The following is a 24,784-nucleotide window of genomic DNA, read 5'->3' as shown; positions in this document are numbered from 1 at the left end:
TTTTTCTGTTACCCTTGTTAAAATAAAAAAAATTGGATCTGAAGTAAATTTTTGGTGAAAAAAGTTAAATGGTAGTTTTTTTTATTTTTTTCATATTCCAAACATTTCTGTGAAGCATCTGAAGGGTTAATAAACTTCTCAAATGAGGTTTTGAGCACCTTGGGGGGTAGAGTTTTTAGAATGGTGTCATTTTTGGGTATATTTTATCATATAGACCCTCAAATGTTGTGTAGTCCCTAAAAAAATGTTTTTGTAAATTTTGTTGCAAAAATGAGAAATCAGTGGTCAACTTTTAACTCTTACAACTTCCTAACAAAAAAAAGTTGGTTCTAAAATTGTGTTGATGTAAAGTAGACATGTGGGAAATGTTATTTACTAACTAATATGTGTGACATATTTCTGTGATTTAAGGGCATGAAAAGTCCAAATTTGGAAAATTGTGAAATTTTCAAAATTTTCACAAAATTTAAGTTTTTTTCACAAATATTCCAAAGTCATATCAAATATATTTTACCACTATCATGAAGTACATTATGTTATGAAAAGATATTCTCATAATCAGCGGGATTCATAGAAGCATTCCAGAGTTATTAACTCATAAATTGACAGTAGTCAGAATTGTAAAAATTGGCCTGGTCATTAACATGCAAACCACCTTTGGGGGTAAAGGGGTTAAATGTAATTTTGAAGCATCATGCTACACTGGGTGTACAAATATATATGACCAGATCTTCATTTTTATTAATTTTTCCAACTTCAAGCTGTATAATCTTGTATGCTTATTGAATGAAGCAGATCAGGTGATTTGTATTTGTGTAATGAGTGACGGTGTGGCCTAATCTTGTCAAGAGAAAAACACAGTTCATCAGCTCATTGACGTAGAAGATATAGTGAAGCAGGGAGAGGTGCACGGAGGGACCAGGCTGGCTCCTGAGATGAAGCTATGTAAGAAATAGTGGAAAAATCCAGCAACTGAAAAAATATATATTTTTCATATATAAAACATCACTTTTATTTGGGTAAAGCTACAAATGAAGAATAAGTGAAGATGGTATAAAACATCATAGTGGACACCGGGTCTACGCATTTTGAGCCTTACAGGCTCTGGTCTTGACTAATATATATGTTATTAGTTTAATAACTACACAACATGACCCCCTTCCTCACTTGACCTAAACCTATTAGGAATAGTGATTAGCGAATGAACTAGTTGCTTGAGTTTTCCCGAGCCCGCTCGGGTGACCTCCGAGTATTTATGACTGTTAGGAGATTTAGTTTTCATCCCGGCGGCTGAATGATTTACAGCTACTAGCCTGCTTAATTACATGTGGGGATTCCCTAGCAACCAGGCAACCCCCACATGTACTCAGCCTGGCTACTAGCTGTAAATCATTCAGCTGCTGGGATGAAAACTAAATCTCCGAGCAGTCATAAATACTCAGAGGTCACCCGAGCATGCTCTGGAAAACCCGAGCAATAAGTACACATGCACATCACTAATTAGGAACGTATGCTTAATTAAATAGTGCAATCATATTCCACAGTGCTTTCCCACTGGGGCTCACTATCTAAGTTACCTCTCAGTATGTCTTTGGAGTGTTGGGAGAACCTGGAGAACCCAGAGGAACCCCCCCCCCCACACACACACACACACGGGAAAAACATAAAAACTCCTTTGCAGATGGGTTTTGAACCAAAGACCCCAGTGCTGCAAAGCAAAAGTGCTAACCACTTAGCCACCATGCTGCCCACTTGTGAACCCTTCTAAAAAGGAAATCCATCAATAGGAACAGAGATCCTGATTCTAGCGATGTATCACTTAGTTTACTGGGTGCTGCAGATTACATAGCAAGAAATTGGTGACAGATTCCCTTTAAATGAGAGATTTGCATCTCTCTCAATATTGTCTCTTTGGCGGTAGTTGGTGCTGACCAAAAAGTTGATCATCAACTGATTAAGAAATTGACAGATTCTATGGAAGGAAAACTTATGACTGTCACTGAAAAGAAGAGAGGCTATGTTGGTCACTGATACATTCTTTTTTAAATGCCAGAATTGTATTTAGTCAGAGAAAAGAGGGAGACACAAAAGCGCAAATAGGGTCTTCTCAAACGTTACACAAAGTTGCCCACCAAGAGAACTACTCACCTGGTGAGATTGAAGGAAGGACATATATTAATGGTGGCTGCTGCAGATCCACAGGTCAGTGCAGGACCTTATTGAAAACACACACTTAGGTAAGAAAAAAAGATCATCCCCGTGCTGCCACAAAAAGAATTCCAAAAATTTTAGAGGTTTCAACGTGGTTTATTCTACGCATTTCAGGGTTCAGGTGACCCCTTCATCAGGACATACCACAAATATCGTGGATATTTGTGGTATGTCCTGATGAAGGGGTCACCTGAACCCTGAAACGCGTAGAATAAACCATGTTGAAACCTCTACAATTTTTGAAATTCTTCTTGCGGCAGCGCGGGGATGATCCCTTTTTCCTACCTAAGTGTGAGAATTGTATTTAGTACATTTTGGATTCTTTAGTTATTATTCTCACTTTACAGATGGAAGTAAACAAATGAGATGTGAAACTTTAGATTTTTAATTTATTTGCATGATAATTCTGCACACTAATAGATTCTCAATAATTCTGAACACAGATATTCTTCTAAAAAGACAAAACCTCACTTTTACTTTCTTAAATATTCAGGATTACTAGTCTTTTGGATTGACTGACAGCCCTGCAGTTGCTCAATAATACAATGAATTATCAAATGTTCAAATTGACTCATACCTGTCACACTGTGTATGTGCATACTGTCAATCTTCTTTTAGTGTGTCAACCCCTTATAAGTAGTGTTGAGCGATACCGATACCGATACTGATACCCAATACCAATACAAGTCAATGGGACACCAAGTATCGGAAGGTATCCTATATGGTTCCCAGGGTCTGAAGGAGAGAAAACTCTCCTTCAGGCCCTGGGATCCATATTAATGTGTAAAATAAAGAATAAAAATAAAAAGTATTGATATACTCACCTCTCTGACGCAGCCTGGACCTTACCGATGTGACCGCTCACGCGACCAATCACAAACCGCGACGTCATCTAAGGTCTTTCAAGCGCTCATTCTTAGGAACGGAAGCTGCCGGTTACATCGGTAAGGTCCAGGCTGCATCGGAGAGGTGAGTATATCAATATTTTTTATTTTTATTCTTTATTTTACACATTAATATCGATCCCGATACGATTCCCGATATCACAAAAGTATCGGATCTCGGTATCGGAATTCTGATACTGCAAATATCGGCCGATACCCGATACTTGCGGTATCGGAATGCTCAACACTACTTATAAGACCATTATCCAATATAATTTCTCTCTCTAATCGTCTAGGTAATCTGTTTTGTTTGGCCAGAGAGCTCTTAGTTAGGTATATTGAATGTAATAATACAGCAATATAGACAACTCTGATGGGTTTGAGTTTATTGTGGACCATACACCAATTTCAGGATGTTAGTTTGGAAACATAATATTGTCTGCAGAGCTGAATACAATGTAGCTCTTAATTTTTACATTTCTCATATTTGTGGATATATTCGCTTGTAAAATTGTGACTTCCTGTGTAATTATATAAAATGTCGAAGTGTCTGTGATTTTCCCCCACCAATGAGTGTAACAATTCTGACCTGAGCTTGCATGGTGTCCAGCATTTTCCAGCTGAATTCATGTTCATTGCCTGTAACCACCAAGCCTCTGCGCCAATGAATTGCAACTGCCAAGGATCTGTGCTAAAAGGCTAAGCATCAAGTCTCTGTACTATTTATGTAACAATCAAATTGTTTGTAATTGCTTGGCAGTTTTGAAGCTCTTCAGGGTGGGTTCCTTGGGAGTTAGTGGTGTGGAAGTCTGTTTTTAGCCATAAAGGTGTCTCCTAGCCTGTGGTTGCAGCTGGGAATGCTGGATACTGGTTATTACGGTATATTTGTTTTGGCCTGGTTTTGGAGCTCCAAGAACCTTCTACCCTAAAGTTATTTATATCTGTTACGTTTGTTATTATGAAGGCAGATTTAGCCAATGTAATCAAAACTGGTAGTACATCTATCTATTTGGAGAAAACTGGAAATGCTGTAGATAAGCCCCCGATGTATCCTGAAAGATGAAAAAAAAGAGGTTAGATTATACTCACCTGGGTGGGCGGTCCGATCCGATGGGCGTTGCAGTCCAGTCCGGAGCCTCTCATCTTCATAGGATGACGTCCTCTTCTTGTCTTCACGCTGTGGCTCCGGCGCAGGCGTACTTTGTCTGCCCTATTGATGGCAGAGCAAAGTACTGCAGTGCGCAGGTGCCGGGAAAGGTCAGAGAGGCCTGGCGCCTGTGCATTGCAGTACTTTGCTGCCATTGGACTGGACCGGGACCGCCCCCGGGTGAGTATAATATAACCTCTTTTTCTCATCTTTCAGGATACATCGGGGGCTTATCTACAGCATTACAGAATGCTGTAGATAAGCCCCTGATGCTGGTGGGCTTAGTTCACTGTCGATTTTGGGGGTGACAGGTTCCCTTTAAAGGGGGATGCCTCTACAGTACTGCAGCCAAGTTGTTTGCTAGTTCAGTAAAGTTGTTGTGCACCAAAACTGAATGTGTGTGTATTATTGCACATAATGCATAGTACAGTGACTGGATCCAGATGTCCATAATTCAGCCCTCATCTATCGTTTCTTGTTTATTATTCTTCCACAGTCTCAGTATGTGTCAACACAAACTGAATACAGCAATATCTATATATTATAAAGTAAAGTAACAGTCAATATTATTATTATAGTTATTATTTATTTATATAGTACCATTAATTCCATGGTGCTGTACATGAGAAAGGGGTTACGTACAGGGTTATAGATAACGTTTACAGTAAACAAATTTACAATGACAGACTGGTACAGAGGGGAGAGGACCCTGTCCTTGCTTGTACGGGATAATGGGAAAGAGAGAAAAGGTCGGGGGTGTGGCAGCTTTTTTTATTTTTATGGTGAATGATACATAGGTGCTCTGTGCATGAATGATAGACCATTCGAAAATTAAAAGAAACCGAACAAGAAAACCTCGAACTTATGGTCTAAAAGGAGATACCAGGACTATCAAATATTTGAATAAAATTACCTTTATTAAACAGAAATGGTAACAGTAGTACTACATCAAAAAAATGTGCCCGTACTCAGGATATAAAATAAATAATACTAAAATATATATAGAATTAAAAAAACATACAAAAAAGGAAGAACGGCGGACCAAAAAGTATAAAAAGATAAATGATTACATATCATTTATGGCCACATGAATGAGGCCTCAAAGAAGTTAAAAGAGAGATTTTGTATAGCATTAAAAGGAGGGGCACATCCCTAAGAAAACAGATAATAATCAAGTAAATGTGCCCCAAAAGTAGCCCTGCAGTGGTGCTTAAACAAGAGAGCAATACTGAATGCAAAATATGGTGCTAATGCAACAAAAGTGTAGTTGTGGATAAAGTGCCTGTGTGCAAAAACAATGGTCCGCAGGTCCAAGTACAGCACACACCCTGACGCACGTTTCGGAATGAGTTGCTTCCTCAGGAATCGCGTTTTACATCTTTTCATTTCTTGTTTTTGTGTGATCAGAAAATAATCACCTAAGGCAAACAAATAACATTCTCGAGTCAGTACACGGTTGGTTATTGACTCACTTTCCTATTAATGGTTTGTGCTCCAAAGGGAAAAGTAGAAATAGTTTTATTGCTCTAGTGCCCTTGATGGGATTGCAGGCATTGCATAAATCCAGTCAGGGTGAACCACAAATGTCACATTAGGGCATGTGTTTCAATCTGAAAATGTGTAGTTACTCATTTTGTTAAATAATACATTTTATGCATTATCTTGTATAATGTTATTAAGCATATTTGGAAGGTCACCAATGTGCCCTGTATTGTAAAATGATCTGCAGAATATTATCGATATGCAGGGTTCAGTGGTTTAGAAGTTATTGATTGAAGCATAATATGTTTTTTCTACCTATGTACCCTGTAATTTTGAAATTAAAGAAGTTATTGAAGTAAGTTTATTACATGACCTAGCTTATATGGTAAAGATCCTTGATGTCCACCATGAACAATATCTACAAAACCGTTACCGATTATTTTCAGTGATTATATTCACTTTATACGTATTTCTAAAACTGAACATTGCCCCAAAAGTACTTTATAGAATAAATTAATCACATTTAGGATAGTTTTCCAGAACAGTTTCAAATTTTAAATTGTATGTATGAAACTTTTCTCTTAACACATACAGTGATGATCCCATAGTCTTAAATAGTTAAATATATATATATCAGAAAGTGCCCTTTTTAATTGCACTAAATGGTTTAGTTGTTAATCTTGTTAATACAGGAGGATCCTAGAAAATAATGTGTTCTCCATTATATGCAATATTTGATTTTGTACAATAAGACTTTATTGAAGATGTAACCCACTACATTCATAAGTGCTGTTTCCACATGTATGCAAAATCAATACTGGATCTATAGACTAAGACCTTGTGAGCAGAAATTTTATAACAGCATAATGTTTTGGGACCCCTATTTTTCTTTTTATCTTTTAGTCTGTTTGATGTGACATTATTAAATCACTGAAGTATAAACCAGGGGCGGAAATATCATTTGTGCAACCTGTTCCGGGGGTCAAAAGGACAGGGGGCTCATTTCTACCTCCAAAGCAGGTGTAATTATGCATTATGAGAAGCTATAGAACTGCAAAAGGCCCATATATTTTTCTTGCACAGGGGCCCTTTTCTGTCTGTGTCCGTTAGTGGTGTAAACCTTGTTTATGATCTTGAACACTTATGTTTCTGCAACAATGAATCTACATTCTGGGAAATATATTTTATGGATATGAAAATACACATTGCTGCACTGTGGTCAGCACTCATAGCAAGTGAGGTATTCTGCTACATGCAGGTAATATGCAGGGCTGTATTTAGAGTTTGTGCTGCCCTAGGCACTTTTAGTGCTGCCTCCCCCATTGGTATGACTAAGGGCTCATACTCACATACGAGAAACTCGGATTAGTGTCGCACGTCAATACCCAGCACTGAGATTGGAGCCTGTGGCGCATAGCAGTACACGCTCCGCTCCTTAGTGCCGGGTATTGATGAGCCCTAATGCAGACACTGTCGGCAGTGACTTAGGCTACTTTCACATCAGCAGCACACATACATACAGCTCCTCACACACACATACAACTCCGCACACACACACATACAGCCCCACACAAACCGCTCCACACACACATACTGCCCCGCACACACACACATACAGCCCCGCACACATACAGCTCCGCACACATACAGCTCCGCACACACACACAGCTCAGCACGCACTCAGCATGCACACAGCTCCACACACACACACATACAGCTCCACGCACACAGATCCGCCCACACACACAGCTCCGCGCACACACATACATACAGCTCCACGCACACACACACATACACAGCCCCCCATGCACATTCAGCTCCACACACACACACATACAGCTCAGAACACACACACATACAGCTCAGCGCACACACACACATATACAGCTACACACTGCTCCACACACACATATGTACAGCTCCGCACACACATATACAGCTACACACACGCAGCTCTGCACACACACACAGCTCTGCACACACAGCTCCGCACACACACAGCTCTGCACACACACACGTTCCCAGGACCCACCCCACTCACTCTATCTGGGTCCAACTCCTGGGAGAGAACAAACAAACATCAAACATTCCAGTGCACGGCTCCAGCCTCAGGCACTGTCTGCAGGCAGAAATGACACCGAGGCATCTGAGCGAAGGGGTGAGGAGAGTAAACAATGCTGTATATATATTCCGGATTTATAAATTCTATGACTGAATCTGTTGATTTTAAAGTTATGGGAATAGATTGCATATTTGACCATTTCCAAAATAGCGATTTGAGCATCACAGGTGCCAGTGCGCATGTGCAGGCACATGGAATTATGGGAAGACTTCTGACATCACAGACATGCCCAGTGGAATCATATGGACACTGTGGACATAGCATGCAGCAATATTTGGAACATGTGAGTGCTGTTCCCATTAGGATGCGACACCTGGAACCATTTAATTATTTATGTATTTTCACTTATATTGTGCACAATATTTAAAATGTATTATTGTTATTTTGATGTTTTATAAAAAAAATCACGGGTGTATGCACTAGGCACTAATTATATACTTTGTATATATTGTATACTTTTTAATAATTTGTGAATAATTGATATATCAAATTGATGAATGGAGCACCTATATATGTCTGCACTTGTAGTATATTCATTGCTTGAGAAAGGATTGCATCCGAAATGTTGCCACTCCATTTGCGCAATAAACATCACCTTTTTTTTTTCTGGAAGTCTGCTGTGCCGTTTCCCCTTTTTTTTTTTCTACTATTGCAAGGAGCCTTCTGAGATAGCTGGCTGGGGATGCGTGCACTTTGTTAAGGTACTGTATTTGGTGCTGTTCCAATTTTTTAACATTATATATATATATATATATATATATATATATATATACACTCACCGGCCACTTTATTAGGTACACCTGTCCAACTTCTTGTTAACACTTAATTTCTAATCAGCCAATCACATGGCGGCAACTCAGTGCATTTAGGCATGTAGACATGGTCAAGACAATCTCCTGCAGTTCAAACCGAGCATCAGTATGGGGAAGAAAGGTGATTTGAGTGCCTTTGAACGTGGCATGGTTGTTGGTGCCAGAAGGGCTGGTCTGAGTATTTCAGAAACTGCTGATCTACTGGGATTTTCACGCACAACCATCTCTAGGGTTTACAGAGAATGGTCCGAAAAAGAAAAAAAATCCAGTGAGCGGCAGTTCTGTGGGCGGAAATGCCTTGTTGATGCCAGAGGTCAGAGGAGAATGGGCAGACTGGTTCGAGCTGATAGAAAGGCAACAGTGACTCAAATCGCCACCCGTTACAACCAAGGTAGGCCTAAGAGCATCTCTGAACGCACAGTGCGTCGAACTTTGAGGCAGATGGGCTACAGCAGCAGAAGACCACACCGGGTACCACTCCTTTCAGCTAAGAACAGGAAACTGAGGCTACAATTTGTACAAGCTCATCGAAATTGGACAGTAGAAGATTGGAAAAACGTTGCTTGGTCTGATGAGTCTCGATTTCTGCTGCGACATTCGGATGGTAGGGTCAGAATTTGGCGTAAACAACATGAAAGCATGGATCCATCCTGCCTTGTATGGAGCATCTTTGGGATGTGCAGCCGACAAATCTGCGGCAACTGTGTGATGCCATCATGTCAATATGGACCAAAATCTCTGAGGAATGCTTCCAGCACCTTGTTGAAACTATGCCACGAAGAATTGAGGCAGTTCTGAAGGCAAAAGGGGGTCCAACCCGTTACTAGCATGGTGTACCTAATAAAGTGGCCGGTGAGTGTATATATATATATATATATATATATATATATATATATATATATATATATGTTCAAATCACCCCCCTTTCCCTCCATTCAAATAAAACAATAAAAAAATAAAATCTACACGTTTGGTATTGCCACGTTCAGAATTGTCCGTTTAATCAATATATAAAAAAATTAATCTGATTGGTAAACAGCGTAGTGAGAAAAAAATCAAAATGCCAGAATTACTGTTTTTTTTGGTTGCTGCAACATTGCAATAAAATGCAATAACAGGCGAACAAAAGATCATATACAAACCAAAATGGAATCAATGAAAATGTCAGATCGGTGCACAAAAAATAAGCCCACACCCGGCCCCTGATGCTAAGGAGATGCTACGGGTCTCAGAAAATTGCAACATTTTTTATTTATTTTTTTTACAAACTTTGCAATTTTTCTTCACCACCTAAATAAAAAAAAAACCTAGACATGTTTGGTGTCTGTGAACTCGTAATGACCTGGAGAATCACAATGGCAGGTCAGTTTTAGCACTTAGTGAACATGGTAAAAAAATCCCAAAAACAAATTGTGGAATTGCACTTTTTTTTTTGCAATTTCACCGCATTTGGATTTTTTTTCCCATTTTCCAGTACATGATATGGTAAAATCAATTGTGCCATTCAAAAGTACATCTCATCCCACAAAAACAAGCTATCACATGGCCATATTGAAGGAAAACAAAAGTTATGGCTGTGGGATGAAAGGGAGCAAAAAATGTAAACTCAAAAATGAAAATATCCCTGGTCCTTAAGGGGTTAAGTCTCTTAGCCTTCTTTTTAGCTAAACATTCCCGGATCCATTAACTGTTCCTCTTAGGACATACTTTGCAGTCCGCTCACCATCCTGGCAGGTCTTCTCTGAACTTGCTGCAGTTTTTCAATGTCTTTTTTAAAATGTGGTGCCCAAAACTTAACTCATCTTTTAACACTTCATATAAATGACTTCTCCCAGGCTCTGGGTAGGATGCTGCCTGGAAGATAACTTCAGAGATTATTATAGATGAAGGGGGAGTTACCAGTGTGAGGCAAGTAACTAACACAAAACAGATTAAATGAAATTTGTGTTCTTGCTAACATATTCTTTGCTTCTCTCTCAGCTCTGTATTGCAACAATATTACAGCCCTGTCAGCCTTTGCGCTGAAAGCTGAAGCTGTAAGGAACTTGCAGAAGTGTCCGGTTCTGCAGTAAGATCAGGAGAGCAGAAAGTGTCCATTATATGTCACACTGGTAACTCCTCCTTATATTTAAAACAAGCTCTGGAGGCAGAATGGTCTTCCAGGCAGTGCCCGCCCCAGAGCCTGGAAGACGTCATTTATATTAAGTGATAAAAGATGATTTATCAGCAACAAGGCTTTAATCCATACAATGACTCTGTTTAAAAACAGGCTTTACATTCTTTAGCACAAAAAATCTGGAGAGACCAGCTAAGACCCATTTTATGTTCCTAGTTTGGAGTCAGATTGCTCATCTAAACAAAGAGTAATTGACCTGTCTTTGGCAACTTCGGTGAATTTTCCTTTTCTCTTTCAAAGATAAATACTTAATAGACAGTTTTAGAGGAAACAAATTAACTCATATTAAAGGGTAAAGACTGTGCTCCTCCTGATTGATTACCCACATTCAAATCCAGTTATCCTTCAAAATTCAGGAGCTGAGAAAACCATTGGACTTGGAGGCTTAAGGTCAGAGGCCAAGTCAAGAGGAATGAGGTGGCAGAAAAACTTAAAAGGCATGAGGCTGTAGGCCAAGTCAAGAAGAGCAACATCAAACAACAGACCAGGCTAGGCATTAAGCTTGAGATGATAAGCATAAAGAGGATGGATATTCAGTCTGATGTACTTCTACTATTGGAAATATACATCCCGAAGGCAAACCAGATTGACATATTCTCTGCATTTCATGCTGCAGGCAGCTCAGTCTAACAAGATGTTCCATGAGAACAGCTCCCAATGCTCTTCTGTCCAATGGAGAGGAAATCCCTGAAGTAATTTTTTAAATAAATTTTGACCAATACAATGTATTTTTATGGATTTTATGTAACAAAAACATTCAAATGTCTATTTTTTCAAAATAGGTATATTTATAAAAAAATTGTCCAAATCACAAAAGCAAAATTTTGAGGAATTAATTGGAGATAATCTTATCTATTGAATTTCAAATTAACTGACTTTGTGAAAAAAATCATTTGCGACAAATACATTTGTGGTAATCTCAGCAGCACTGTAAAGCTTGTAACTGCTCGGAAAAAAACATAAGGAGACAGGAAAGAGAAAGAACCCTCTGACTGTAAGAGGTAAAACTCTACAGGAGAGATAGAGAGTACCATGTTGATCATAATAGCCTACATACTACAGAGCAGAGAAAAAAAATAGAGAAACTGCTAGTGATGGACGAACCCCCGTATGTCGGGCTCGGCGGATTCGCCCGAGTTTTTTTTTGTAAAGTTCGTGTTTGGGGCCGGAGATGACACGAACTTGCATCCGAACCCTGAACTTGGACTGTACATATATGGGATGGGACAGGGGGAGCAAGATGCTGAAGTATAAGAGCACGGACAGTGCTCAAAACGCGTCCAGCAATCTAATGGCAGTTACCATCTAAATGATGTGATTGATTGTCTGTAAGCAGTTTTCCAATTTTAATATGTTACAATAAAATTTTGATACTTTTATTCCGGAGCTGGATCTTTTTTCCTTTTTTCTGCATACAAGCTACAGCGTTGGACAGAGACGTCTTTCGTGCTCGGACTTTATTTGGACTATGAGAAATTCTTCTATATGGGTGAGCTGAAATAATCTTTTTTAGTGTTCATTTGGTGACGTCACCGCACAAACACTGCCGTTAAAAGCCGAAGACTGCCGAGTGCAGTGAATACCGGCTGAAATAAATGAGCAGCCGTGGAAGCAGATGCGGCCGGGACAGAGCAGGACGGGAGGACGCATCGCTGGACAGGTAAGTATAATTATAATGTTTATTATTAATTTTCTGCTTTTTTTTTTTTTACAGCCCAAACTGGACCTGAACTGTAACACGGATTTCCCATGGAAACCAGTGTTCAGGACCGTGTGACCGAACACTATGTGTTTGGTGCGGTTCCGAACCTTACAGTTTGGGTTCACCCCTCCCTAGAGACAACCCCCTGCCTAGAAGAGCTTATACTCTACAGGAGAGTGAGACTTACACAGTGACATTGGAGATGTAAAAGGTCTCTGCTATAGAAACTGAGTTCCAATGGGAACCACTCATCTGTGATAGCTCAGGTACTCGCCACCACTGTACGTGGTATGACAATCCATAGGATGTCATAGCTGCAGGGAATTATGGGGAGGCCCATGCTGCAATGCAAAATGATATCAGTTAATGCTTCAGAAGTGTAAGGGTACTTTCACATATCACATCATGGGTCCTGTTGAGGCATATGTCCGAACCTCGCTCTAGCAAAACGAGTTTTGGACTTAAGCGCCGGCAGGGCCAAAGACTGCAATAGTGATGACTGTGTGAATGTGCATAATTTTCAGGAGTGTACGCTTATAGGAGGCAGACACTCAGACAAAAGTCTACTACGTCTGAGTGTCCACCTCCTGTAGGCATACATTCTCAAAAATGATGTACATTACAACACATGTTCACTCTGTCTGCAACATTATAGTCTGTGGCCCTGTCGGAGCATATATCTCAACCCCATTTTGCAGGGGGATTCAGATGTATGCCCTGACAGGACCCTTGAATGCAATGTGAAAACACCCTAAGAATTTTTTTGCAATGTGAACCACAAATCAAATTTTCAAATTTGCATGAAACCATGATTTTCATGAAATTCAGCTCAAACGCAATCATCAATAGATTGATCCACCCATCGTTAGTATTAATTCCAATTTTCGAAGTATTTATATGTATTTATGACAAAGAAACACCACATACATACACTTTATGTAGCAGATTCTTTATTAAAGACTAATAAAGTGTATCTATTTCCCAAGATGTTCAGATTTCTTAATGAAAGCAGCTCCAAAAGCAATCTGGTGCACCAAGACCCCTCTGTGGTTTTTTGACATAATGGTGCAGATTTATTATTGTCAAATTTTGTACAGGTTTTGCAAGCTTGGCTTAACCAAAAATGAGATGTCGTTTAAAATGTTATATGAGGCTACAAAATGTTGCAATGTAAACCAAACAGACCATGTAAAGTAAAACAAAATTGCCAAAAGTTTCTCTAAACTTAACATCATGCGCCACTTTGATAATTGTGAAGTATTTCCAGAATACCAAGTCTCTGTTTGCATTGTCTGAATATAGAAAGATTAGTAAATATTCCCCAATGTCTGTGTACCATTATTTTATATTCCAGCCATATGCAACTAATACACAAGTATTGTAAAAGATGAAATTGTTTCCCCGATTCTTACAATCTTTTTTTTTTTTTTTTTTATAGAGGCTTGGAAGGTAAATCTCAGTAACATATTCACAGATACATTTCTTCAAAGTGCAATTAATCAAAATTCGATGTAACAATTCTGTAAGTTGAAAGTAGTGTGTTTACTAGAATATGAAGCACATCCACTCTAGGAAAACACAGTGGGAAGTGGTACTCATCTCAGAAGAGATACATATCATTGATGAAAACTATATACCACCTGCTATCAAGATGGAGATCAGGAACATTTCTAATACAAAAATATTACTTCGAGAAAGCTAAACTCTGCTGTTTAATAATGAAAGCATTGGTTGCATATCTAGGATTAAAGGACAACTATGGGCTCATCATAACAACACATTTGTTTGCATGTATGAAGAACTTACAGTAGCGCAATGTATAATAAGGCAGCACTCCAACAGATTCCATTTAAGAAAGGTGAACTTAAGTCATCTATTCATGGGTAAGTACAGTAGACTTTCCTTCACTTGAAACTGTTTGAGTGCTGCCACATTCTGCATCAGGATATATTACAATAAGACTTTTAGATATTGTCCTGAAAGGATATTTAGCACCATATATCATAAGACTGTGCTGCTATCTTCTGTGGATTGGATTACAGATGGGAGAATTGATTTGTAAGGCTATGGTCAATCAGCCAGATGATTTATCTGTGACCTCTGGACAGGATGCTGCAAATCTCCTTACTTTACGGTATTCCCTGATCTTCTTTTGAATAGTCAAGCTGATCAACCGCATACTAAGTTGTGCCAGCCCAGCTAATCAAAAGAAGAACCCAGCATTTTAGGAGATAAGGAGATTTGCAGACATCTCGTACAATAGTCACAGATTACTGACCTGGCCCATAAACTGTGGGCCTGCGAATCGATTATCCTATGCTTGGATAGCATTTATACATACATTATATTGAACCTCCTAAATTGACTGCATTGCCTCAGATAAACATTTAACAATATTTGTATTATATCTATTGTCATTAATGTACAGCAAGATAAATTACTCAATCCAATTAGTATTTCAATTGTTGTCTGTGATCATTTTTTCATCTCCCAAGTATCTCCAAATTCGAGACAAAGCTCCTCTAGAATAAAATGGTAGTGTCACTCCACTGAATTCCATACAATTTCTTCCTCACTCTACTTTGTGTTCTAGTAGGAACAGACAAAGCATGTTTTATATGGGCTACTGTAGGAGAACTCTCCTTTTTTAAGGCTTTGGTAGACCTAAACCTATATTACCTTTTTTGCAAACACCTAAGATGCAACATTTTGCTTTATCTGTTTCAGAATTACCAGACTAGTTCATAAGGACCATATTCATGAGTCTCTTGATATGTGCTACCTAATGTTAAGCACTATTTACCGTTGCTAATTTTCTAAACCCACCAGTCCTATGGCCAGTCCTTGAACACTAAGATCGCTAGTTTAGTTTGTTACTACAGTGACTTTACACAAGGCATTGGATCAGGCAAAGCATATTGCTCATGCTATAATTGTTGAAATTCCTTGGTACAATCCACTTTTTCTCCAATTATTGACGGACATCAATATTCACTATCCAGTATATCTCATTAGTTAACTCTATAAAAAAATACATAAAGTAAATGTCAAGTACAATAGCAGGTCTTCTTTAAATGCCTTCAGCTTATCATGATCTCAATGAGGAATGATCTCAATAGCATCATAGAATGTTAGAGTTGGAAGAGACCTCAAGGGTCATCGTGTCCAACCCTCTGCTCAATGCAGGATTCACTAAACCATCTCAGACAGTTGTTGGCCTTCCGTTGAAGAAGAGATGACCATCTCTCATGACAACCTGTTCCACTCATTGATCACCCTCACTGTCAAAACATTTTTTCTAATATCTAATCTGCATCGTCTCCCTGTCAGTTTAATTCCATTGATTCTCATGTTTCCATGTACAAATGAGAATAATGATGATCCCTCTACACTGACATCCCTTCAGATATTTGTAGACCGCTATTAAGTCTCCTCTTAGCTTTCTTTTTTGCAAGCAAGCTAAACATTCCCAGATCCTTTAACAAATTCTCGCAAGACATAGTTTACAGTCCGGTCACCATCCTGGTAACATGACCTCAATCATGCCTCAGCGAAACGTGATGGGTAGGTTCTCATTAAGGATGGGCATTTGTAATATTCCTTAGGTTTATCATTTAATATTACTTTATGAATATGATTATGCTTTCACTTTGTTGCTGCTGAGTTACCTAGCACTCAACTGGATATATCTTATTAGCTCTTAGCTAATACATCCTTATTCTTATTATTACTCCACTACTTTTATGAATTGATATTTATATCATTTTTTGGCTTTCCTCTGGAGGAAATATTACGGCTATCTTTATTATTACATACTATTATTCATATTATCTATTCTTGGAATATTTATCCTTGTGCACTGTGTCAGTTTGTTTGCCCTTGTTTTGACTATGTGCCTTTTTTGCCTATATTGGTACATTTAATAACAGATATGTTTTTACATGAATTTTGTGTCCGGCATCCATCCTCTTAGTTTTTTCCTTAATTATATTTGCCTTTAGAATTAGCACTTGACTATGTCCTGTAGGTTTAATATTCTTTTTGCGCAAAAGTATGGTATGCAGAAAAGATGGCTGTCTTGTTATCGTTCAACATGTGTATGGAATGTGACACCCATTCATTTTTTAATACTCGTGGGTTGAATGTCATTGCAGCTAATAAAGACAGTAATGTATTTTATGTCTACAAAAAAAAAATAGTTCAGTGTCTCTAGATAGAAAGACAAGCAAATATCACCTTCGACTGATGAAGGAATATTAGCTTAGGTCTTATTATCAGAGTTGTACAGAAAGAATGTTTATCTGCTGAAACCGCTAACAATCAACTGATATTGACGAAGGAAACTGTTGAAACTTGTGGATTTTCTAGCTAGCAGAAAGGTATCATAATGCATATTAAAATAAATAGCAATCGTGTATTTTATTCTCCCAGAGAAATAACTTTTTACATCAATTCTCTGTTCTGGCTGACAAAGGCAATCCCAAGCAGATGACCACTTCATGAAATATGCATACCTTATTAGTACGGAATTTGGATATTGGTTGTCCTTAGTGGAGTGTAAAGAAAACTAATGCTACATAGTGCAGATAAGATCTAGTGTTCAATAATACTGGAAAATACATGACAAAACAGTAACACATTTGCTAAAGGGTGCAGAAAGAGTCTAACATCTTCATCTGCACCTACTGTGTATACCAAGTGTAAAAGATCAAGCTAATAAGTATTGAATACCTTGTATGGCCCTTGATTGAATCCACAATAGGTACTCTCCATGGTGTAGCTTCTTAAGACTCGAATGTCATGCCAAACCACAACGCGGGCTGTTGATGCTCTTGCCTTTTCCACTAAAAAGCTGCTGTGTGACATTGAGAATGCAGGAGCGATTTTATCAAGAATTTTGGGTAAAGTCTAAAAGAGTAATTGACAAGGAAAAAAAAATCTTATTTGGAATTGTGAAATTCTTAATCTAGTTGTAATTTTTGCCACAGCTAAAAAACATAAAAAATATATTTACAAAACTATTGGGAGACTTACACATTACAACTAAAGCTGTAGTTTTTATGACCTCCTATTTTAAATACAAATGCATTAATACAGAGCCGTAACAGCTTCTTCCACTCTTCAGGAAAACTTTTCTACAAGATTTTTGCTTGCGTCTATTGGATTTTTTTGCCTACATACCCATGAAAGCATATTGTAAAGTCAGACACTAATATTGGATAATTTAAAAAGAGGTGTATTGTTGCCACTTACTTAAGTGGTTGCCTCAGCTGAGATTGAAATTTACCTGGGTGTAGGCTGGACACCCGACAACTGAGGGAACAGGGTGCACAACAAAAAAAATAAATCACTAATAGTCCAAAAACAGAAAAAAAAGTGACCCTCACATCCGGTAAGCCATTCCTTTATTTAGTCCATAACACGGGTACCGTGGGAGAGGAGCAGATGCCTTCTGTGAACAGCCGTTTTGCGCTAGCTGCGCTTCAACGGGTCCTATGCAGCATAGGACCCGTTGAAGGGCGGTAGTCGTCCACAAAAGGTATCCGCTCCTCTCCCACAGTACCCGTATTATAGACTAAATAAAGGAATGTTTTACCGGATGGTGAGTGCCACCTTTTTTTCTGTTTTTGGACTAATATTGGATAAGATGGCCAGGCTCTCAATGGACATTCCAGTTCATCATAAATGCCCTTTTATAGGACTTGCTTTATGTCACTGGGGCACATCCATGTTTGAACAGAAAAAGGGCCTTCCCCAAACTGTTCTTATAAAGGTGGAAGCATACAGTTTGCCAATTTAGTATGCTGAAGCATTAACATTTCCCTTCACTGAAACTAGGGCCTTTTAAGCTCTTCGTGCCTCAACACTTGGTGATTCCATTCTGTAACTTTACATGGATGACACTATATGGCTGGGTTGCTGTGGCTCGTAAATGCTTCCATTTTTCAGTAATAATTTTTTTCCTGTGGCAACTGAGTGACAAACCTAACTCAGTGACAAATGCCCCAAGACTACATTTAAAAATAAACAAATATTGGCTGATCAGAGAACATTTTATGCTAAAGAAATATATTTTCTATGTTTACAAACCACTGGCTTATAACATTTCATAAAGGCAATTCGTTTGTATGTTTGTTTATTTCTTATTATGAGATACTCTAGTGCGCCACAGGATGACTGAAGAATAACAATTCCCACTTAACTCATCGTTTATGTTTTGAATGGACATGCCCACTACTTTACATAAATTATAGAGAAATAATCTGTAAATTTGCTCATTATTCTGCCCTAGGGCTCATGCAAACAAGAGCTTTATTGATTCCAATGCAATCCAACAAAACATTGGATCGTACTTAGACCAATGTTATGTTATAGGGCCCTGTAAATGGCCAATTTTTACTTTGGACAAACCTACAGCAAGCCCAAGTTTAATCCAATTATTAGATGGCACTTGACCATGTAAGTCAATGAGTTGGTGGAAAACATCTGACCACACTCCGATGACTTTGGAGTGCAGTCCGATTTCCATGAACTAACAGAAAGGAGAAGATGGAGATTTTTCTTCATCTTCTCAGCATCTGAGAGAATTGGATCACACTGTGATGAAACTTAGATCGGCGTGTGATCAGAGTGTGATTAGTGCAGTGCCCCAGGGTCCTGGTCATTGCAGTAATATCATTCTCTAGGGGGGAGTGATGATACGTTTGGAGGCAATAAAGGAGATCTCTTTACCAGGTAACACAAGCATACAACACAATTCATACTCCAGTCCACCAGGGGGAGCTATGCTCCTATTTATTAGAGCACTCTTCACAATTAGGTAAAACTGGTGGTCTGGATAGGAAGTTAGGCAGGTACTAGCTGGGATTCGGCTCAGGCAGTTGCTGGCTGAGCTTCGGCTCAGGTAGTTGGTCCATGACAGGGGTGGGATCCTGTGAGAGGCCTAGACAGAAGGACACGGAGCTGCACCTGCCCCACGTGCAGCAGTTCCTAAGAGAGGACACGAACAGAGAACTGTATTGTAGAGAGTGAGAAGAAGTCATAGCAAAAGGAATGGAAACCAGAAGGAGTTCTGCCCTGCACAGGCTGCCTCCTTCTGAGGCGCAGGATCCGGTAGCCGGAACACTGAGGGAGCAACAGTCCTTTATGCCTTGCTCCAGAGATCGGCAGGACAGCTAATTGCAAGTTACTGATCCGCCCTATACCCAGGAGGCACGGTGGCAACTCTCGGAGGCCGGGGCGTGCTAGAATCCCTGTAAAAAACCTCAAGCCACTAGTCATACAGGTTTGTCCTATCCATCTGAGGGACAGAGAGAGACATAACATCTAGAACATCTGCAACAGTTGTGAGGACCTTATGAGAGGCTCAGCAATAAGGTACTACAACCCCTTAATACCTGGATTTGCCTCCAAACCGGCTGGATTCTGCCTGCTCTGTGATCTGGTGCTCTGGACTGTGGATGCTGAAGCCTTCCTTAAAGGTAAAGAGACTGCAACCTTGTGTCCTCGTTCTTCACTGCGCCTCACATCATCCACCATCTACACACTGGGAAGCCCTGGGGACACACTTCACCTGTGGGAAGGTATACCATATAGCTGCCATAACATCACCCCAGCGGACCCCTAAGCAGTGTCGGTCACCCTGACCGAATACCACAGGTGGCGACACGAACATTATCCCTTTAAAGACCTTTCTCTTTTACACCGGACCTCCCGAGGGCCACGGACCGGGTCAGCAACCGTGACATCCCCCTTGAGAACCGAAGGACCCGGTACCGAGTACCCCACTGCCCTTGGGGGTGTTCTATTAGCATAATCAGACCGATTCTCTCGGATGAGACAATATATGCTGCTTTGACTTTAAAAAGATGGTCCTATAGAATAAGTATATTTTTCTATGAACATAGAAATCACCAAACAGTTAATGGAGTAAGGTTTAAAAAAAAAAAAAAAAAACCTCCTTAGGGTACGTTCACACAGGACTTTTTTGCTGCTTTTTTTTATGCTAATTTTGGTGCGTTTTTTTGGTGCATTTTTGGTGCGTTTTTTGGGTACGTTCAGGGTACGTTCACACAGGACTTTTTTGCTGCAGATTTTTGCTGCAGATTTTTGCTGCTTTTTTTATGCCAATTTTCAGCTGCTAGGACACCTCACAATGGCTCTTCACACCTCACAATGGCTCTTCACACCTTACTACCAGGAACTCCCTCACAATAGATCACAATCAGGACACCTCACAATGGCTCTTCACACCTCACAATGGCTCACAATGGCTCTTCACACCTCACTAACCACACCCCTAAGCTCTTGGCTGTGAGATCCCTTCCTGCTGGCCATGATTTTCTGCACAAAAAACGCAGCAAATAATGCTACATGCGTTTTTTCGGCGTTTTTGCAGCGTTTTTTTCATCACCCATTCAAGTCAATGGGTGAAAAAACGCAGCAAAAACGCTGAAAGAAGTGACATGCCCTATGTCCAAAAAAAGCAGCAAAGCAGAAAATACTGATCAAACAAAAAACCAACGTGTGTGCATGAGATTTCTGAAATCTCATAGGCTTTACTGGTACTGTAAAAAGCAGCTGAAAATTAGCATAAAAAAAGCAGCAAAAAAAAGCAGCAAAAAAGTCCTGTGTGAACGTACCCTTAATCTATACATTACAGTTACACTTTGGCCTGTTTAAATGTGACTTATGCAAATAGACTAAGATCAATACAAACTAATTATATGAGTAACAGTTCTCACTTTGTAATGATATAAACATAATAATCTCCTTAATTAAAGAGAGTCTGTCACCAGGCTTTTTCTATCCCACCTGACAGCAGCATGATGTAGGGGCAGGGGCCGATACCAGCGATGTGTCATTTACTGGGCTGCTTGATATAGTATTCACAATAATCTGAGGAGTTTTTTTTAACTTCAAGATTTTATAATTTTTTGGAAAAGAAAAAAAACAAGCAATCGACCAATGTGGTCGACAGGTAAACAGAAATGCACAACGACTTCAATGCATATGAAATTACAGGAAATAAAATGATGAGTACTATGTAAAGGTTGCTAATTAATATAGTCTATAAATAGGTAGATTACTAGGGGAGTAGAAAAGAGTAAGAGGGTAAGAAGGAGCCAAGGTGGACCTTAAGCCAATGCCTGATAAGACCAAGATGACAATGAGAAAACACAGGACATCAATTGGCAAATGGAAAAAAATGACAATATATTGCTCTGTTAAGATGCAAAATATTAAAGAAAAAGCAATTAGTGGACGGTTTCGGCGCTGCTGAGGCGCTGAGACGTATAAGCCGGTAAAAGTTGAGAAGGTGGTGGTTTATTCGACGCGTTTTGAAGTACAGAGTTACTTCTTCCTCTGGAATGACCACATCTATAAACCTTTTTGAACTTTTACTGGGATATATGACTCAATACTTTGAGCAGTGCGGAAACTGTCCACTAATTCCTTTTTCTTTGATGTCTAATGGTCACTTACTGACCTGTGGAATCTGCTGCAGCTGACATCTAACATGACATGCCTTCCTAACGGTTTATCCAGGTTAGTTTAATCCGAGCAAAAGCTTATTGTGTCTCTCGGATAAGATCCTTTTTTTGTGTTCATTTCTGCTACAGCTCTTTTGAAGATGCAAAATAGGGACTAGTAAGGGATTATCTCAGAGTATGCTGATAGGCCAGGGAGGTGAGGAAAGCTTCCCAATGAAACTATTTGGTAGTGGTTGTAGAAATCTCTTCTCACTTTTGAGCTATCAGTTTCTCCATACTTTGAACCTCAGCAATTTCCATAAACCATTCATCTAAAGGAGGTGGGGTCCAATGATTTCTAGTGGAGGTGGATTATTGTTCTAGCTGCTTGGAGGAGATGCCTTAATAAGGATTTTTTGCAAGCCAATTTGGGCATAGAGAACATATACTATGAAACTAAACAGCTTCTGGGGATCTTGATATTGTTACCCCAGTCATCTCATGTGCAATTTTGAGAACTCCATCTCAGAAAGCGCTAAGAACTGGGCAGACCCACCATATACATGGCATCGCCCTCTCGTGTGTCCCACAATGTCCACATATATTAAAAACTTCAGGAAACCACTTATGCAGCAAAGAGGGAATGCTATCATCTTTCTTGAAACAATTTTATAACTTGTCTCCTGTGATTTAGTGACTATTACAGACATCTGAGACAAAAAGAAACATTTATCCCACTAATCTTTTGTAAATGTTAGATGAAGTTCAGACATCCAAGCTCAGCAAAATGGAGGTAGAGTGGTCAGGTCTGAATCTATCAACAATCTGTAAATACCTGAGATGGCAGGCGGGGGGCCCAAAGGGGCAACACATCACTTTTTTAAGGAGGACATAGGATGAGCAGATTCCATATGCTTATTTAGCGAAGAGCTGTGCTGTGATTGAAAATATTCAAAGTCATGTTTTGTCTTACAAGGAAGGTCACCCAAGATAGCGGAGAGGGGTAGGAGCGTACCCTGTTGGGTCACTTGGTAGCTGCATAGAGGTTTCTTTTTTTAACTAATGAGGAAGGGATTTGTGGAAAGATATGGTGGAAACAACAGGTTATTGGTTATAGGCATTAGCGGGTCATGCTGGTCAATCAGATTGCCTCTTATACAGTACTTGATGTATAAATTATTTTTAGTGTCTGCCTGATGCTACATGAAATCAGATTGTTACTTTGGGCTATAGAGGGGCAAGTCCATGGTATAGAGGCTACTAACACAGAGCAAATATTCTGTGCAATACGAATCCAAAGTTTTGACTTGGAGGAATGAATCAAGTCTAGTGTCCTCACATATGCAGCAGCTAAATAATATCGGCGTCAGTCATGTAGTTTGACACCACCAGCGTCTTTAGGGCAAGTTAGAATATTATTTTGAATCCTTGGCTGACCTGTTGACCCAACAAACTGACCAAAGATATGTTGAATTTTGACCTAGTAAGAGGAAGATGTATTGGAAAGGTTTGCAGCAAATATTACAGCCTGGGTAAGACCGTCATTTTTAGGATATTAATCCTGCCAAACCAGGAAGATTCTCTTTAATTCTAGGAACAGATATCTTCCTCTAACTTGGATAAAATTGAATGAAAGTTTAGAGAGAGCAACTTCAAAAAGTCTGAAGAGATTTGGATGCCCAAACAGCTAATATTGTTGTGTGGGGGCCACTTAAAGGGAAATTGGCTTCTAAAAAATGTGTTAATTGTTGAGAGATGGAGATATTTAACGCTTAAGATTTGTCCATGTTTATCTTGAAATTGGACTGTTTCCCAAAGAGCACCAATTCAGATCTCAAAGAAGAGATAGGTATGTGAGAGTATGTAATATATATTTGTAGTTTGTTGTCAAATGTGGAACATTTATATTCCTGACCTGCGATTTTAAGACTGCATAGGTTGGGATTGGAGAATATAGCCCCCAGAAGATGTTCCATGATTAGTATTTATAACAGGGGGAAATGGGGCAGCCCTGTTGGGTGCCATTATTTATAGAAAAAGGTTCTTATAGCGTACCATTGATTTTTTTATTTTGCCATTGGGGTTTGGTAGAAAGCATGTATTTTGGATTTGAATATTGGACCATCACCAATATGGTACAAAGTTTGAGAAAGAGAAGACCAAAAAATGTGGTCAAAAGTATATCTATGGGAAAGCAAGGTCTATTCATTTTGAGCCAAAAGTAGCCTGGCTGGGGTCATAAATATTAACAATAGTGTATAATTGGCCTTTGATGGAAAGTGAAATAATATATCTTGCCCCAGTATCAATGGTACAATCAACAGTTTGACGTGGAAATGATATATGGATTGCTATCTCCACCATTTTGAATTTGGGTTATTGGTGAAATGCAGGTTGTAAAGTGCTTGTGTTTGATATTTGGTGAGTGGAGAGATTTAAAGTATGTTTCTTGGAAACAGACTATCCTACGCTGATGGAAGTGATAGAGAATCTGTGTGTGTTTATCGGGGGTATTGAGTCTCTTTGCATTTAAAGAAGCAATATTCAGGTCTAAAGATAAAATATAGACTGACTGCATGGGAGCTGAAGGGACATTAACGTGGTCAGTTCATCAGCTTTCTGAGAATGTTGTGGATGATGTAGAGGGAAGTGGGGGTGAGTCATTCCAGGAAAAGCCTGTTGACCATCTCGCTGGAGAGTGGGCAGTTAAAGTGATGCCCCCTTGTTCCATAGAATGAGACCAATTGGGTGGATTATTTCCCCTGATAAGGGATA

At 39.3% G+C, this 24,784-nt stretch overlaps 1 protein-coding gene across 1 annotated transcript in view; it reads right to left on the bottom strand.

Moving 5' to 3' along the window:
• Positions 1–24,784, bottom strand: part of AGBL1 (AGBL carboxypeptidase 1) — a 797,337-nt gene that overhangs the window by 134,394 nt on the left and 638,159 nt on the right. The window contains exon 21 of the mRNA XM_077262682.1: positions 17,268–17,444. Within this exon, the coding sequence (XP_077118797.1) occupies positions 17,268–17,444 (177 nt within the window). The remainder of the gene's footprint in view (positions 1–17,267; positions 17,445–24,784) is intronic.

The sequence above is a fragment of the Ranitomeya variabilis genome, chromosome 5 (assembly GCF_051348905.1).
Source record: "Ranitomeya variabilis isolate aRanVar5 chromosome 5, aRanVar5.hap1, whole genome shotgun sequence".
NCBI classification, from domain to species: domain Eukaryota; kingdom Metazoa; phylum Chordata; class Amphibia; order Anura; family Dendrobatidae; genus Ranitomeya; species Ranitomeya variabilis.
The sequence above is the reverse complement of the archived record's forward strand: the minus strand, read 5'-3'. Positions and strand labels throughout refer to the sequence as shown.